The 18,235-nt window shown below is 42.9% G+C and overlaps 1 protein-coding gene across 1 annotated transcript in view; it reads right to left on the bottom strand.

Annotated features, from left to right (window-relative positions):
* Nucleotides 1–15,179, bottom strand: part of LOC147899086 (uncharacterized) — a 50,409-nt gene extending 35,230 nt beyond the window's left edge. The window contains exons 1-2 of the mRNA XM_087378211.1: nt 14,262–15,179; nt 14,079–14,184 (exon numbers count right to left, since the gene is read on the bottom strand). Coding sequence (XP_087234337.1) covers nt 14,079–14,184; nt 14,262–15,179 — 1,024 coding nt within the window. The remainder of the gene's footprint in view (nt 1–14,078; nt 14,185–14,261) is intronic.
* Nucleotides 15,180–18,235: the final 3,056 nt, after the last annotated feature.

Below are 18,235 nucleotides of genomic sequence, written 5' to 3'. Positions count from 1 at the left end.
CCTTGTAATACAGATCAGATTTTATATATTGCAGTTCTATCTTCACCGACGGTACAGAGTTTTCACTTGGCATATTCAGTGTATTTGCAGTTGATTCATACAGAGATCTTCACGACACTTTTGAGTACATTTCTTGCACCATGTCGACTAGCAACCTCAATCTGGAGGCATCTGCTAAGTTAGACAACTCCAATTACGGTACATGGAAATACCAAATGGAGACCATTCTTGTACTTCAGGACAAATGGGAGTATGTGGATGGGTCTACACCTAGACCATTGGCCGATCCAGCTACCAGTAGCTCTACTCCATTTGTTGTCACAGCACCAGCAACTGGATCTACATCGGGATCTACATCTACACAAACAGTTTCCGCACCAGTAGCAGATCCTGCCATTGCCCGAGCTCAAGCAAAATGGGATAAGAAAGACAAGTACGCCTATCACCTGATCAAGCAGAATGTGCAAGATGTCATGCTAGGACAGCTCAACACAGTCAAGACATCGAAAGAAGCATGGGATATGTTCGCAGCTCTCTACGAGTCCAGGAACACATCCAGGATTCTCACCCTGAGAAACCAGATCAACCAGAGTTTCCGCAACAGTAGTGAAACTGGTCATGCTTATGTACTCCGCATAAAAGACTACAACAATCAACTTGCAGCAGCAGAAGAGACTATGAACCCCGCAGAAATGGTTCAAGTCATTCTGAATGGACTAGGAGAGGGATACGAGAATCTAGTCCAGAGTATTGCCATCCAACGGCAAATTCCAACACTTGAAGAACTTCAATCAGTTCTACTTGGTGAAGAACTCAGGACTCAGGCCATTCAAGCACGTAAAGGTCATTCTAATGATCAAGCATTCACAGCTTCAGACAGAAGCAGAGGCAAAGGCAAAGGTAGATCATACCAGAAAAGTGGTCATCATCAACAAAATCAAAGTCAGAATCAGCATCAGCATCATCAGAATCAGCAAAGAGGAAATCATTCCAACCGAGGAAGATTCCAAGGACGAGGTAATGCATCCACCAATGTATCAAACATTCAGCGCAACTACTGTCACAAGTTTGGACACTATGAAAGAGATTGCCACAAGAAGCAGTACGACCAAGGCGGTCAATCCAGTAGTAATCGAGGGAATTCTCGAGGCAGAGGAAATCATCGTGGTGGACATTCTAGTCACAGTCATTTTGCAAATGAACATGGAAATATGTTTCTTGCAAGCGAGGAATTGCATCAGATTGATACAGTGTACCTAGACACTGATTTCAATCCCAAAGAGGATTTCAGCTATCAAGTCGAGCAAGTGGAACAGGATCCTTGGTACATCGACAGCGGTGCATCATCTCATATGACAAATCATCAGGAATGGTTCACAGAGATGAAACCATTAGAAGGACAGAAAAATGTCATCTACATAGCAAACAATACACCGAATCCAGTTCAAGCGACAGGTGTTATCCCTATGAACAATTTCACTGAGGATTAGTCAAAGATGTGCTCTATGTTCCGAAGCTCAGCAAGAACCTTTTGTCAGTAGGTCGAATGACGGAACACAATTACAAAGTCATCTTCGACGGTGATGAATGCACTATCATAGACAAATCCAAAAGATGTCAGCTAGTAGCAAAAGGTGTCAAGGAAGGATGCTTATACAGAATGCTAGCTACAGTACCAGATAAGCATGCCATGTCAGCTCAACCGCAACAGATGCCACTATCTGCAAAATGGCACAAGAGATATGGTCATGTCAATTTCAAGTACTTGTTAGATCTCAGGAATCAGAATATGGCAATTGGAATTCCGAAGCTACAGTTTCTTGGAAAGGTTTGCGAAGCATGCTGCTTTGGCAAACAAAAGCGAACCAACTTTGTCAGAAGTACCTCTCGTGCACGAGGTATTCTTGATTTGATACATACAGATGTATGGGGTTATGCCCAGACTTGCAGCATCAATGGTTCACTTTATTACTTGACCTTCATCGACGACTATAGCAGATATTGTTGGGTCTACTTTCTGAAAGAGAAATCTGAAGTGTTTTCCAGATTTCAAGAATTCAAAGCCATGGTAGAAAACCAAACAGGCAGAAAGATCAAGGTCATGAGATCAAACAGAGGAGGTGAATACATGTCTTCAGCATTCATAAACTTTTGCAAAAATCACGGCATACGAAGACAATTCACATGTGCAGATACTCCTCAGCAGAATGCAAGAGCTGAAAGGAAGAATGGGACTTTAGCAGACAGTGCTCGAGCAATGCTTAGTGAAAAGCATCTTCCAAATCAGTATTTGCTTAATCGGCTTCCTACCGAACCGATACAAGGTATGACTCCTTATGAAGCATTCACTGGACACAAGTCACGCATTGGGCATCTCCGCATATTTGGTTGCATAGCATATGCCCACATACATGATGATCATCGCAGGAAATTGGATGCAAAGTCACGCAAATGCATCATGGTTGGCTACAGTGAAGAAAGCAAAGCATACAAATTGTATGATCCCATCAACCGCAAAGTCATTATCTCGACAGATGTAATTTTTGATGAGGAATCAGAATGGAAAACCTCACCTACACAGGAGATAGAAGCATCGACTTCACAGTCATCTACAGAACACGTTGATGAAGAAGAGCAAGAATTGCCAACAACACCCCAAGCAAAGCCACAGCAACTCAAACGGTCTACTAGGGAAAGCAAACCTCCAGCCAGATTGACATATGCTCAAAAAGGCAAAGCAATTCAGGTGGAAACCACCAACTATGCTCTTATAACTATCATACAAGCCAGAATGGCAAACTGCTATGAATGAAGAAATGGATGCTTTGTATAAGAATAATACTTGGAAATTATGCGACCTTCTACCAAGAAAGAAGGCCATAGCAAACAAATGGGTATACAAAGTGTAGTACAATCCAGATGGCAGTATTCAGAGATACAAAGCCAGACTAGTTGCAAAAGGATTTGCACAACAATATGGTCAAGACTATGATGAGACTTATGCTCAAGTAGCAAAGATGGATTCCATATGGTTCTTGATATCACTAGCGACACTCAGCAAATGGAATGTGTATCAGCTCGATGTCAAGAATGCATTTCTCAATGGTTATCTAGACGAGGAACTCTAGATGCAACAACCAGCAGGTTATGTTGAACCAGGAAAGGAGAATAAGGTTTGCCATCTCAAGAAAAGTCTCTACGGCTTAAAGCAAGCACCCCGAAGTTGGTACAGCAGAATTGACAAGTATTTTGTTGATCTGGGATACATGAAATACAATGCAGATCATACTCTCTACTACAAAGTTCAAGGGGAAGACATTACTATTGCACTTTTATACGTAGATGATTTGATTGTGATAGGAAGCAAGGATAGCTTCATCACAAAATTGAAACAAGACTTATCTGCAGAGTTCGACATGAAAGATCTTGGACTTATGCACTATTGTCTTGGAATTGAGTTCTGGAGAGATTCAGATAGCACATTCATGAGTCAGCTCAAGTATGTTGACAGTCTCCTAAAGAAGTTTCATATGGCAGATTGCAAGATTGCAGCCACTCCCATGGAATAGAGTTTGAAACTTACTAAAGATTCAGAAAAGCCTACAGTCAATGACAGATACTACAGGCAGCTCATCGGATCTCTTATATATCTGACAATCACACGGCCAGATATTTGTTATGCAGTAAGCTCACTAGCACAGTTTATGGCAAATCTAAAACAGTCTCACTGGAATGCAGCCAAAAGAGTCTTGAGATACATCAGAGATACAAGACAGTTTGGGATAGAATATAGAGGAAGTCATCCACGGTTGCATGGATACTGTGACAGTGACTATGCTGGAGATCATGAGACCAGGAGATCGACACAGGGATATGCATTTTTCCTTGGTCAAGGTGCTATATCATGGTTGTCAAACAAACAGCCAACTGTTTCTTTGTCTTCGACTGAAGCAGAATATAGAGTGCTCACTACAGGTGCATGTGAGGCTATATGGCTCAGAAGACTATTGTCAGAAACAGATTACTTTGATGAGTCAAAGCCAACAACAATATACTGTGATAATCAATCGGCTCAAGCATTGGCAAAAAATCCAATATATTACTCCAGGACAAAGCACATTGATGTCAGAGAGCACTTCATCAGAGAAAGAGTGTTACTTGGTGACATCACACTGCAGCATTGTGATAGCAATGAAAATGTTGCAAACATCTTTACCAAACCACTCGGTAAAGAGTTATTCGAGAAACACCGACTAGCTCTTGGTTTGACGTAGAGGAAGGACATTCCCATTAAAGGGGTGTGATGGAATGTAATGCTCAGTCCTTCTTCGATTCCCCAGAATCATCATCTTGAGGGAAGGCCTACTTCATGATGTTGATCTTGAGGGAAGGTGTTGAGAGTTCACGCTCAACATCATGTGATCATGTGTGCATAGCACCATCACGTGATCATATGTGCATAGCACTAACCTTATAGAGTGCTATAAAGGAAAGGGTTAGGTCCCCTAACCCTAACCCTAAAAGAGTTTGTATATATTCTATATTTTCAACTAAATCTAGTGTACAGTTAGTCATTTGTGGTGTGCTCTCTAGCTGTGCCCTCTCTCCTCATCTCCACTCTTCTCCTCTCCCTTCTTCATATTTTGTCAAGCAGGCCACCCATATCGTCCACCACCTCGTTTGTTCCTAGGTATCCTACTGTATTTGGCAGTAATATGGGCCATACAAAGACCTATAAGAATGAGGATGCAAAGGTATCATGTAAGTCTCCCTCCAAGGATGACTCGAGTGATAAGAAAGAAAAGATGATTAAACAATTATCTCGGGCCCTCATTGATGAGAGGAAAAGACATTAATGTGCTATCTATGTGGTGACAGTGGACTCCGGAACATCATAGTGTATGCAGGCCAGCATGATCCTAGAGATTGATTATGAACCAGCCTCTCATGACCCAGTAGCAGGTTCGGAATTCCATGATTGTGAGAATGATGGCAAGATGGTGATGATGTCCCTCATCCATCCAAAAAAGAGACCTCATTTCCACTTGACACGGGTGGTTCTACCTTGGGAAACTCCATGATTAATGGAGACTACCAATCAAAGTGCCAGAGAACCTGCTAACAATGAGTTGTTGATGAATATGTGTGCCTTGGCAGAGATTCTGAGGGTAATTCAAGTGCTAAGGATGATGAGATTTTCTAAGACACTCAATCAGTTCTGTACATTATCTCTTCAGAGGCTATAATGGGCTCTAAAAGTGCTCCAACTCACAGGTTGAAGGGGGTTATTAATGGCAAACCTGTCCATATATTGGTGGATAGTGGGAGTACCCATAACTTCATCAATTCCAAGACTATTCAAGCAGTGAGACTGCACCCATAACATTGGATCACGGACTTGAAGTAGAGGTAACCAGTGGTGAGCACTCCATCAATAAACGAATCACACTGATGAGCTTCAAAACAGTTATATCATCCAGAAAATTGGCAAGGGACCTTAAGGGTGTTTGTGCATTCTATGCCATACATTTGGCTAAAACAGAGGACAGCAATGGGTTGATAGTGGAGGATAAAGGTATGCAGGAGTTGCTGCAGCAAGTAACAGATGGTTTTGCTGATCTTCCTCATCACCTACCTGCCAAGAGGGATATTGACCCCACAACTATCCTTGGGCCTGGATCAGAACTAGTGAATAAAGCACCCAATAGGCTTTCAAGGGCTGAAAGAGAGGAGATGGCAAGACAAATCAAGGAGCTCTTGGACAGAGAATTCAACACTCACAGCCAATTCCATTTTGCTTCCCCCACCCTCTTGGCCAAGAAGAAAGACAGGTCCTATAGGATGTGGGTCAAGTGTGTAAGAATGGCCACGCCCTCAAAATACCACTCAGTTAAGGGGTGTCCTTGGGCTTCCCTCTTTCTATAGGAGGTTCATCAAACACTTTACTAAAATTGCAGCACCTCTTACTGACCAACTTAAAACCTCTTACTGACCAACTTAAAAAATAGAGGCCTTGTCCTGGACAACAATTGCAGAAAAGGGTCTTCAAGACTTGATGGATGCTTTTGACTTCAGCTCCTATCCTTGTATGTCCAGATTTCTCTCAGCCATTTACTATTGAGGCCGATGCTAATGGTAGAGGCATTGGGGCTACGGTGAAACAAGGACATGGTGTGATAGCCTATGAGAGTCGTAAGTTAGATGACAAGAAGATAAGCCACCACATATATGACCAAGAGATGCTAGCAATCTTGCATGCTATCAAGAAATGACATCATTACATATATGGGAGTCATTTTAAGGCAAAGACTGACAATAGAACTCCCAGATAATTCCTATCCCAGTCTGATTTATCGAGAAGGTGACTTTCCACTGTGCAGAACTATGAATTTGACATTTTGAATACAAGGTGGGGATGCACTCTCTAGAATGTGGGCATGGACTTAATCTTCTATAACTGAAATTTGCAAAGATCGGATCCATGGAATTCAAGAGGAATACCTTGCAGATCCAGTCGTTGCAACTTTATTTCTGGACCTGCAGGACCGTTTCTATTGAAGGGACTTTGGAAAGATGTGTACAATTAAGTGAAAAGCTGCAAGCGTTGTTAGCAGAACTGAGAACTGAACCTTAGCCCAGCTGGTCTACTCCAACCTCTACCCATTCCAGAGAGGAAATGGACACAAAATTCCATGGATTTTATTACGGGGTTGCCTGTGATTGCTAGAGGCTGAAACAGTATTTATGTTGTGGTTGACAGGCTTACTAAGGCTGCTCATTCATACCCACCAAAACTCCTCCATGATTGCTTCCCAATTTATGGAATATGTATTCAAATTGAATGGACTGCCGCAAGAGATTGTAAGTGATCATGATGCCAACTTCATGGGACATTTCTGGCATGAATTGTTCAGGGACAGCCAGGCCTTTTATAGAATTAGGGTGGGCTGTTTTACAATGTGTATCTGGGGAGAGTGCCAGGTGGCATCACCTACCTAGCCTGATTACAACACTAGAGCCAATTAACTAGCCAACTAAACTAGCCACTTTGTTACAGCTATAAGGGGACAAGATGGGATAGAGTTGCAAAAGGGAAGAGAGAGAGAGAGAGAGAGAGAGAGAGAGGAAAGGAGAGTTTGAGAGGGAGAAGGAGATTTGGACTTTTAGGCTGAAGGGGGAGCAGGGAACTTGATGTAGATTGGGAGGATAAGATGTCAAATCAATTGCTAGGTACAAGTGACTGGAGTGAGGTTATATAGTTCCCACCACATCCTCCTTTTTAGCCTTATCTATTGCTAACTGACCCCTAGTGCTAACCCCACTAACTTAGCGTATTTTTCCCTTATTTTTTCCTCTCAGCAATCCCTTTTTAAAGAATATTGCCCTCAATTTACATATGATGTCTGTTCTCATCAGGAGCCTCTAAGGCAGCAAATGGTGCTCATCAATTGTCAAGAGCTGGGGGGTGCTCCTGCTCTGGTTGCCACGATTTTTCATCTTCAAGCAGTTCCTTCCATGCTCATCATAGATGGAAGCCCAGAAAGACTTGCATGTTTTGACCCACATGTGGATTTAGTGGTGAAACATGAAACACGTCGTGGATTTTTAAAGTTGCTGGTAGCTCAAACTGATATGCCACGTTTTGGGGTCATAATAGCTATGGGTGAGCTTGGTATTGCTGTCACCCTTCAAGGAGGCATATTTGTTCTTGTGGAGTCACAAGAACACAAAATCCCCGTCTTAAACTCCAATACTATACTCATTTGCATACTTCTTTGGCAGCCTTTTTCTCCAATTGCAAAAGAGCATCCATCTTTTCCGGATCATCTTGAGGTTGCTGTTTTTCCACTCCCAAACAGGCTCATCCCTATAACAGTGGGAGTGGCCATTGTACCCGACCTTGCATCCATAGATGCGTCAAACAGGCTCATCCTTATAACCACATGGGTGGCTATTGACTGGGCTACCCAACTTGGGTCGCCCATAGGATTGGTCATATAGATTTGCTCAACTAGAAGCTTCCCAGGGACGTAAGTCTGCGTGGTAAGGTCTAGGAAGCTCTGTTAATTAAAGTCAAATGTGTGCCTGGCATCAGCCATAAAACTAAGCATTCGGGCTTCATGGTGTCCTGCTGATAGTGGCATGGCAAACTCATTCTCATACTGGTCCTCCTAAACTATGGGCTGCTTGCGTCGTGACAAGGAAAATGGCCATTTTGTTAATTATAGGGATTAGAACATTATTACAATGATGCACCAATCTAATGGTGCGACATGTATTTGTATTTATGATGGACAGCAACCGAATTATTATGGCAGTGGATCATTTCAGTAGATAGGGCCCGTCAAGCTGGAGCCACTGCTTCAAACAGCATCAAATTTGGACATGTAACACTATTTTAGTTGTGCACCCACGTGTCTAGGTCCTAGGGGTAACAGAAAAGGGAAGGGTCCATTAGAGTGCATTGAATGGTAGATGCATGGGTCATTGGCAAATGATAGGTCTAAATGGGAAGATGGAACTTGAGTGATCTCAAGAGACATTAATGAAGAGGTATCCCCTTCATTGTTTATCTCAGTAGCATTCTTTCTATCACCTTGCATACATCCGCCATCTCTCTCCCACCTTGCATATAGGTCAAAACAGAAACAAGTACTCTCACAAGGGTGCTGTTCCCCCATTGGAGGGCCCAATCAGCGTCAAAATTCTGCATGCATTGCACACATTTGCATCCGTTAAGTCTGGTACTTCACACTTATCTTGGAGGGCTGGGCTAATTGCTTGACCAATCTGGCCAACCTGCTAGATGATCTGCTGAGGTGCTTACGGCTAAGCATGATCCATGCTTTGAAACACGTTGGTTGCATCCATAAATTAAGCCTGCATTTCTGCAAGAGTGTATGAGGTAGGACAGGCATACATACGCATGCCATTATCGGGTGATCCTGCAGTGTTAGCTTATCGCTCAAATTGATCTGCCTCCATCCTGCTTGTCACTAATGGGCATATGCCCAAGTCGGGCAAGAGTGCCTAGTGTTTGTGTGAAATGAAGCCCAAATTAATTGCGAGGGAGCTTACGGTGCCCACCAAAGATGTAACCTCAATGGAGAAGAAAAAGGGTGATCCTGTTAGGATGCTTAAGACACCTAAGGGCTGATAAGACACTCGAGGATACCTACACATAACTAAGGACTTAGAATGATTTGTTAGGACATGTAGGTTTGGGTAGCGAGGACATATAAGCTTAAGCGTAAAGAACCTTAGGTAAATCAGCTGGGCAACAATCGGCAAACAAGAAGGCATGGGTGGTGGTGGAGATGGGTACAAGGAGCATCGTGTGTAGTGCTGATGGCATGTCGATGGCTTTATGTTGAGTTTCAAGGCTCGGCGTGGAGCGGCTGGTGACGCCTTGCTCGCTGGTAATGAGCAGAAGGGGGGTGGTCAGCCAATGTCAAAGAATAGAGGGAGAGGGGCTGAGAAGTGGCTGATGTTAAAGAGGCGCCTCGTCCGTTTTTGAATGGTTGCTGTGATGGGAGGTTGCTGGATGGGTTGTTGATGGGCTGAACAAAAGTGGGCTTGTTTGCCGCATTTGTATAACTTGTGTTGCTGCTGGTCGCTGCATGTCTCTGCTTTGGTTTCGTTGCAGCTGAATGGGAGCTTTTTGTTCACGCTTGATTTCCCCTTGCTGAATGTTTTCCCATACGATGGTAGACATGAAGGTCTCAAGCGCAAGTAGGATCTTGAGGACATGAAAGGGAAAGGAGAAGGGGAATGAATCTGTACATAAGCCCAATTCGATAGAGTAGTGGAAAGGAAGCTAGAGTTAGGTAAGTGAGATATGGGGGGAGGGAGAGGGAGAGATGAAGGTTGAGACTGAAGGGGATCAAGGAGCTCAATGTAGATTAGAGGATAAGAAGCAAATTGCCTAGCTAATGAGAGGGGTAGGGCTTATACAACCTCAATTTTTAGCCCCCTCTTGCTCACTGACAGGTGACCCCTATTACTTGCCCCACTAATTTAGCTTATTTTCCCTTCATTACATACACAGCATTACACCGACCAAATCTTTATGTTCATCAGATAAACATACAGGCTGGCTGCTATGATAAACATGTTGCCATTCAACAACAAAACCTTAGTGATTAGTCACATGGCATGAGTGACTTTGAATCAATGCTCCACGCGGACAAAGAATTTCGGATGTGCACCATGGAACATTAGTTTTTCAAAAGGAAGTTGGAAGTTATATCCCTATGAATAGTGGTGCTTCCAAGCATGTCACATCTTGCAGACAGTTGTTTCATTCTCTAGCTGATGCACCTCGAGGGGGGACTATTACATGTGCTAATAATGCTTCATATGCTGTAAAAGGAGTTGGAGATGTGCAGCTCACATCCATTTCCAGCCATCCTGTCACTCTGACAAATGTTCTCTTTGTGCCTGGCATTGAAGTGAACTGCACTTGGAACATGTGGACTTGTTGATTGGAATAGAGTGGTTTAAAACCCACGATATTCAAATCGGATGTAAAGATCATACTCTCTCTTTTGGATAAGGACACCCAAGTTTGTCTTAATGTGATGATATTCCCTCTTCTCAAGGACCTATTGTATCTGTGATGCAGCTTCAGAATATATTAAACACTTGATTTAAGCGTGTTTGAACACCGAGAATTGAGAACGTTGTTGGATGATTTCCTTTATGTATTCCATGCACAATTGCCGAAAGGTTTACCTACAAAAAGGACAGTAGATCATTGCATAGATTTAGTACATGGAGCTCAACCTATTAGTATTCCACCCTATAGGATGAGCCAACTTAAGGAGGATGAGTTAGCTTCACAGCTTCAAGATTATCTAAACATGGGTTATATCCGCCCAAGTAAATCACCCTGGGGTACACCTGTACTTTTAAGAAAGAAGAAAGATGGTTCATTGAGGATGTGTGTAGACTATAAATGGTTAAATAAAGTGACAATTAGGAATAAATATCATCTTCCTCGTCGGATGATTTGATAGACCGGTTGGCTGGAGCAAAGTATTTCACTAAGATTGATTTGCATATGGGTTACCACCAAATCCATATCTATGCAAAGCACATAGATAGAACCGCTTTTTGTACTATATGGTCACTATGAATTTCTTGTATTACCTTTTGGGTTGACCAATGCTCCTGCTACCTTCCAACAAATGATGAACGATTTGTTCCAAGATTATTTGGGCAATTCGTTGTAGTGTTCTTAGATGACATCTTGATATATAGCCAATCATTAGAGGATCACACTGGACACCTTAGGATTGTCTTAGTTCTATTAAGATATCATAAGCTATATGCCAAGGTGAGTAGATGTGACTTCTTCATGAAGGAGATAATTTACTTAGGACACAAGGTTCCTTCAGAAGATATCAGCATTGATCTAGATTGCATTCAAAAGGTTTTGGAATGGCCCATACGTCAAACAGTGAAACAACTTCATTCTTTCCTAGGATTTACGGTCTTTCTAAGAATGTCTGTACGTGATTCTCGCAAATCACAGTACCCTTGACCAGCATGTTGAAAGGTCGTGCACGCAGGTCTAACCAGCCTAGAACTTGGAATGAGGAAATGAACAAGGCTTTTGACACCTTGAAATAGAGTATCAAGGAAGCACCTGTTCGTGCACTGCCAGATCCTTCCCGGCCTTGTGTTTTAGAGGCCGATGCGAGTGACTTTGCGATTGGGGCAGCTTTATTCCAAGAGGGCAAACCTGTGGCTTTTGAAAGTAAAAAGCTAGATGACACTCAATATCGTTGGCCCACACTAGAAAAAGACCTGTATGCAATTGTGTAAATCTAAAGGTTTGGAGACACTACTTGTATGGCTCAAATTTTCTTGTATTGATTGATCATCCGTCAATAAAGTATGTGTGTGATGGATCAAAATTTTGGGGAAGAAAGGCTAGATGGGCAGAGTTAATGCAAGATTTTGATTTTAAAATATGTTATCGAAAGGGTTCCTTGAATACTATTGGCAGATGCCTTAAGTCGGGTCATGTTCGTAAATGCTGTCATTTACATAAATATCCTCAGACCTATTTCAATCCTTGAGAGGGCTCTGCGCAACTGATAGTCATTTCAGTTCTTATTGGCAGAGGTCCAGGATGAGAGCTCCATGATTGACCAAAACTCAGGGATTGTGCTACCTACGGTACAGGCGGCAAGAGGTCAGTGGATGATTAGGAATGGTTTACTATTCCGGAATGAAAAGATATGTATGCCAGATGTGTCGCATCTTCGATCCAAGATTCTCTAGGAGTGACATGATGCTCCAGCGCAGGACATCCAGACATCCATAGGACTCGGTCTCTTGTGAAACATACATTTTATTGGCCTAAGATGTGTGCATTTATTGAAGCTATGTAGTAGGTTGCTGTGTTTGTCAGGTTACTAAGGCTGAACATCTTAGAAGTGTGGGTTTATTACAACCATTGCAAACCCCGGGTAATAAATGGCAAAATATTTCCATGGACTTTATTACTGGTTTGCCTAGAACGCACAAGGGTCATGACTCCATTTGGGTCATAGTTGATTGTCTGACAAAAATGGCTAGATTTTTACCTACTAGATCGACCATATCAGCTATTCAATTGGCTCACGATTTTGATGAATTGGCTCACAATTCATCAAGTGGAGGGCCCTCCAGATGATGAATGTTCTTGGCAGCCATCATCCATTTTGGAGCAACATCCCCACCAACCCACCCTGATGCAATACTTCGGAGGCTATAGCATCATCATTGCTGCATGGATATGATCCAGTTCCATCTATCCTTGTCACTGTTTTCCCTTTACTGTTCCAGTGACTTCTCAGAATTTGAGCACAAATTCTTTTTGGTGGGGAGGACTGTAAGAAAGGGGCTAGTTTAGTTGGCTAGTTACTTGGCTTTATAATTAGTGCTATGTAGTCTAAGCTAAGTAGGTGATGCCACGTGGAAATTTTGTGGTATTATCCCACATACACAGTTGTAAAACTCCCCACCTTAATTCTATAAAAGGCCTGGCTGTCCCAATTCTATCACCATATCTTACATTCTATCACCATCCTCTTCATAAAATTGGATTGTACAGCAGAGCTCATTGTAAGCTGGAAATTCAAAAAAAATTAACCTTTACTGTCCTTGTGCAGCCCATCACAAGTTCCTGTGGTAGGTCCAGCCCATGACTTTACACTCTCCCCATGACTGAAAGGTACCCTCTGTTTACTTCAGCACTGCTACTCCAAACTAAACTAATGAATGAAGCTGCTAGGCCAGATGCTAGGGTAGAGCTCCCTGCTAGGTCTGGCCATTTCTCTTCTACTGTTGGAGTTAGTCTAGTCTGAGACTAGCTACTAGCTAGAGATAACTAGAGTTAGGGCTGGTTCTGTTTCATTGGTATCAACTTTAGGGCTAGTTCAATTTCACTAGCTCTACTAGTGTATGCCTTCAAGAGAAGTCAAGTATATTGAAGACGTGTTGTATATCCTTGGTAATGTAACAACTTCAAAATTTTCAAGCTTGCAGATCGAAAAAGGTGGACTTCAAGGTAACGGTTGTACTGTGAGTGTTATATATTATAACTTAATGGTGATTGCAAAGTGGCTTAGGCAAGCTGCCTTGGGCAATCTACATGTGTTCTAGATCAACATGTTTTGTAACAATGAGGAGTAAATGGCAATGATCAGATGAAAGATTTGGGCAAACCATTTTCCAGCTATGATTGCTTGAAGAAAGCATAGTTTGGTGACAAGCATGATTCTGATTTATGATTTGCGAACATTGAGTTTAGTTTTCAGAAAGCATAAGCGCAAGATTTCATAAAGGCTGTTTCTTAGAACTGAAAAGAGTTTTGATACAACCCTAGACCCTACTCAAACAGATATAGTCTGAAAACTAAGTATAAGACTCAAACCAAGTTAGTCAAGGATATGTATGTTACAAAGGTCATAGCAAATTTAGAAAGTGATGCAATCACTGATTTCTTCTCAAAAAGTAAACATGGTCGAAAGTAGACCTCCTGTCTCACTTTGACTATAACACTAAAGAAAAGATAGCCATGTTACCTTTGACACCATGAGCATGAAGTAAGGATGTGTATGTTACGACATTTGGTCTGCACCCAAATCTCTTCATACTCTCATACACCGCCCGTGCTTCAAGGTGCATCCCCTGTTTATGTAAGATGTTTGAGTTGCGCTCAAAAAAAGGAAATTATTTCTTGTAAGTGATTAATGTGTGCACCCCACCTTCTTGGCATATATATCAATCATTGCAGAGCAAGCCTCCACAGTTGAACCCAATGCTCCAGAGCATATCTTGTCAAAAATCATCCGTGCTTGTAAATGATCTCCCATTATTCCAGCTCTTCTCATTAACAGGACATATGTCACGCAATCTGGGCGGACCCCCTCTTTTTGCATTGATATAAGAAGACCTTTCGAAGCACCGTAGGCACCTCTTTCCATGAGCGCTGTTAAAGCTGCATTATATCCAGTCGTATCCAGCTTAATATTTTGACTAGCTGCCTCTAAAAGGATGTCCTGTGTCTTTACAAACTGCCCACCCTTACTGCATGCAGTAAGAAGAGTGCAAATGCTCACACTGTTGGGCTGAATACCCTTTGCCTTCATCTCATTGAACACATGAAAAGCATGTTCCACTTTGCCAGCTAAGCCGTAAGCATTGAGTAGAGCATTGTAAGGCACAATACTTGGTTTTATGGAGTATCGTAACATCAAATCAAACATTTCTTGAGCTTTATCTGGATGTCCCGACTTTCCAAAAGCACTGACAAGTGAAGTATATGACACAACATCTGGTTCATGTCCACCTTTTTTCATGAGATCGAAAAGATTCATTGCCTCAGAATGCATACCAACAGAACCATATGCCCCAATCAAAGTGTTGTACGAAATCACATTTGGAACAATACCTTCTCCAAGCATTATTTCAAAAGTGGACTTAACTTCAGAAATCCTTCCACATGCTGTGTAAGCATTCATAACCGTATTAAAAGTGACTACATCCGGTCTGCAGTTACTGCACTCTGATGTCCTCATCCTGTAGAAGACTTGTATCGCTTCATTATACCGTTCTAATTTAGTCAAGCATTTTATGACAATGTTGGATGTATAGCGGTCAATTGGGACCCTGCTCTTTTCCATGCAGAGAGTTGACTGTCAAAAGCATGATAGTGTATTGAAAGGTAATACAGTATAAACATGGCAAGCTCACCTCCATTTCTGCATCTCCTTAAAGAGCCCACGAGCATCATCTATTCTTTCATGTCTGACATGCAGGCGAATCATGAAATTGTAGATGTCATTCCGTGCTCTATATACATCCTGATTTTTCATCCAGTTGAAAACTCGGAGACTATGCTCAATTGCACCTGTTTTAGTGATCTCCTGCTCACAAGTTTTCAACAATCAATTTAGGAAAATAGGGGGCGAAACAAACAAACAAATTGAGAATGTTCACTTGTTAACATTATATTACAAGCCCTCTCTTCTCCCCTTCTTTCCTGTTTTGGCCCCTTTCCCATAGCATTTTGGCCTTGGTTTCTGATCGTCCCCGCTGCCACGAACTGTTGGTGAGAGCTGCTAGTGCTGCAAGCAGCGCTCACCCAGGAGCTACTCCAGGCCCTCCGTGGTCGCACACTGCTCAGGGCTCCCCCAAACTGAGGCGCCTAGCCTCACATTGGTCACACCGAGTAGGCGCCTGGAGTAGCGTGGAGCTTCTTGGTTCGTTGGATCACCCAAGAGTTTCCAGTTGGGTTGTGTCAGTCCAAGCTTCCGCTCAACAGGTCTCAAACTCCCACTCAGCAGTCGCGGCTCTTCAGGGCTCCCATTCAGCAGCTTGAAGTACTTTTTGGTAATGGCGCCAGATCAAGCTGGTCCGGAGCAGTTCATTTGCTGGGCTCTCAATTCGAAGTTCAGTTTGGGAGCTGCCCCTCAGATTGGACTGCTCACTAGAGCTTCCTGTTAATCTCTTTTATGAGCTGGGTACCTGCTGCAGATTTCTTGTGTTTCGAGATTCCTTGGAGCAGCTTGTTAGCTGCATTTGGTGCGGGCTATAGTGGCTGGTGGAGCTTGGGCATTTGGTGTGGTTTTTTGGCAGGAGCAGAAAGTCATTTCTCAGGCCCTCCTTCAGGCCTTTCTTGGCTCTGCTGGCCTCCTTCCTGGTGAGCTTTTTTGCCAGCCCTGTCAGCGCTTGGAGCAGCCTTAGCCCGGGCCTTTGGCTGATCTTTTTCTTTTCCTTTCTCTCTTTCCCTCCCCTCTGCCCCCCCCCCCCGCTTTTTTCTCGAAGCACAGAGTTTTTGCTTTGCTCTTGGAAGGCCGAAGCTTGGTGGTGACCTTTGGTCTGGCAAGGAGGGCTCCAATGGCAGCACTCCCAGCTCCCATTGCTGTTAAGATTCTAGTCTCTCCATAGGACAAGCAAACCGTGAAGCTAGCAGTTCAATCTTTACAAGACAAAGCCGTCATGGGCAGGACTGTCGGTGTTACACTCAAGTCGAGGTAACCTGACCTCGGAAGGGTCAGTCGGCATTTTCCTTTAAAGGATCAATGTTTGTATTATATTTGTTTGGGCTTCATGTAAATGATAAAAAACGAATCAAGGTCAAGGTCCTTGGTGAGGGTGACATGGCACTAGACTAGGTGGATCTAAGGCTAAGGGACCTAAATGCACGAAATGTGCCAAGGGGCAAATGGTTTTAATGATATCCCAAGAGAGGGGTAAATGATGCATTAAGGAAGGACCCTAAAATGAAGACATGTGGCATACTAGATCCATCTAGGGAATTTTGGGGCTTGGTGGAATTTTGTAAGCAAGAGCTTTCACGTAACAGTTGAATTTTTCTGAGAGCTTGCAACCACCGAGGTTGGCTGGGAGGATAATCGATGTGCCTATGCCCGTGATTGGAGAATAACAGAGACGTACCAAATTTTCGCGTATCATTTGGTATCAGAGCGACATGTGATTGGAAAAGTGGGATTACAGACTAGCGATCGCGAGAGGTCTAGGACTGGCTGGGCGTGTGACGATGGACAATATGGAGCCCAAATATTACACAGATCGTAATTTGGCAGTTCGTCAGTCTGGGTAGCGTTGATGAGCAGCGCACGACGAGAGCTACTGTGTGGTCACGGAACTAGCTGTTGTGATGTTTAGGGCATTAATTGTTCACGGACGTCATCGCAATTCAAAGAACCAGGGAGAATGTTGTTAACCTCCAAGCTCTAATAATCAATTCGCAGGATATCAGGGTGGCGCACGCGCTGGTCACGGTTTGGTGCTCCTTGACATCGCGTGAGGAATCTGGTTAGTACTGAAGACTGGGATGGAACATTGTATGATTGGCTGGCGTTCGTATCGTGGGTCAATTGATGTGCAAAGTCCGTGAGTAAAATCGTCACGTAGAACAGTCTTCTTCGTCATCGAATTGATCACTTTGGTGTAGCTGTTAATTACGTTTATTTACGGGCATAATTTTGGAGCGTGAAACAGTTCAGCTTGGGGCTAAGGTCACAATAGTATCCGGTGGAATTTGGTGAAGGAGATCCCAGGAGCAGACAACCGTTGGGACGGTGGTATTGACAGGGGACACGTCATTTAAAGTCTTTGGACCTTGAAGCAGAAAAAAAAAGAAAAGAGAGAGAGCCACATCATCCATTCAGCACAGATTATAAATGCAGATTTGGAGTGGCTTACAGGGACTGGTTGATCTCTTCATGTAGCAGAAATATAACCAGGGAGCTTTCTATACCTTCTAAGCTTTGTTGGAGTATTTGCTTGTTTATTTGCCTCTGTGTTTGAGTCAATTTGGATTGCAGGAGTTTTCCCTAGTACAGGGAAAAGTGGTTTTTGTTACAGTGTTGATATATGCTTTGTTAGCTGTAAATTTGGAAGTTGGACTTTCGAATTGTAATTACAGTTTCAAGCGGTGTTTTATTATTTATTTAAAAAAAAAACACCCATTGACCTAAATGAAAGTAGAAGAAGAAGCTTCTAGGATGGATCCTGTAGAGTCGGGAGTCTGGCTGACCTCGCAAGTGTCGCGCCCAACACGTCATACACTATCTGGCAGAATTGCAATGTTAGAGGATGCCTTGCAACAGATTTTAGCACAGCAGATACAAGCAAATGTAGGGCAATCTGAGCTCATGAAAATGGTGCATAGTATGTCTGCTAGACCATCTCATGAGAAGAAAGGTAAATC

This window comes from Dipteris shenzhenensis, chromosome 8, assembly GCF_047967505.1.
Source record: "Dipteris shenzhenensis isolate YYH24624 ecotype China chromosome 8, Dip_SZ_1.0, whole genome shotgun sequence".
NCBI lineage: Eukaryota > Viridiplantae > Streptophyta > Polypodiopsida > Gleicheniales > Dipteridaceae > Dipteris > Dipteris shenzhenensis.
The sequence above is the reverse complement of the archived record's forward strand: the minus strand, read 5'-3'. Positions and strand labels throughout refer to the sequence as shown.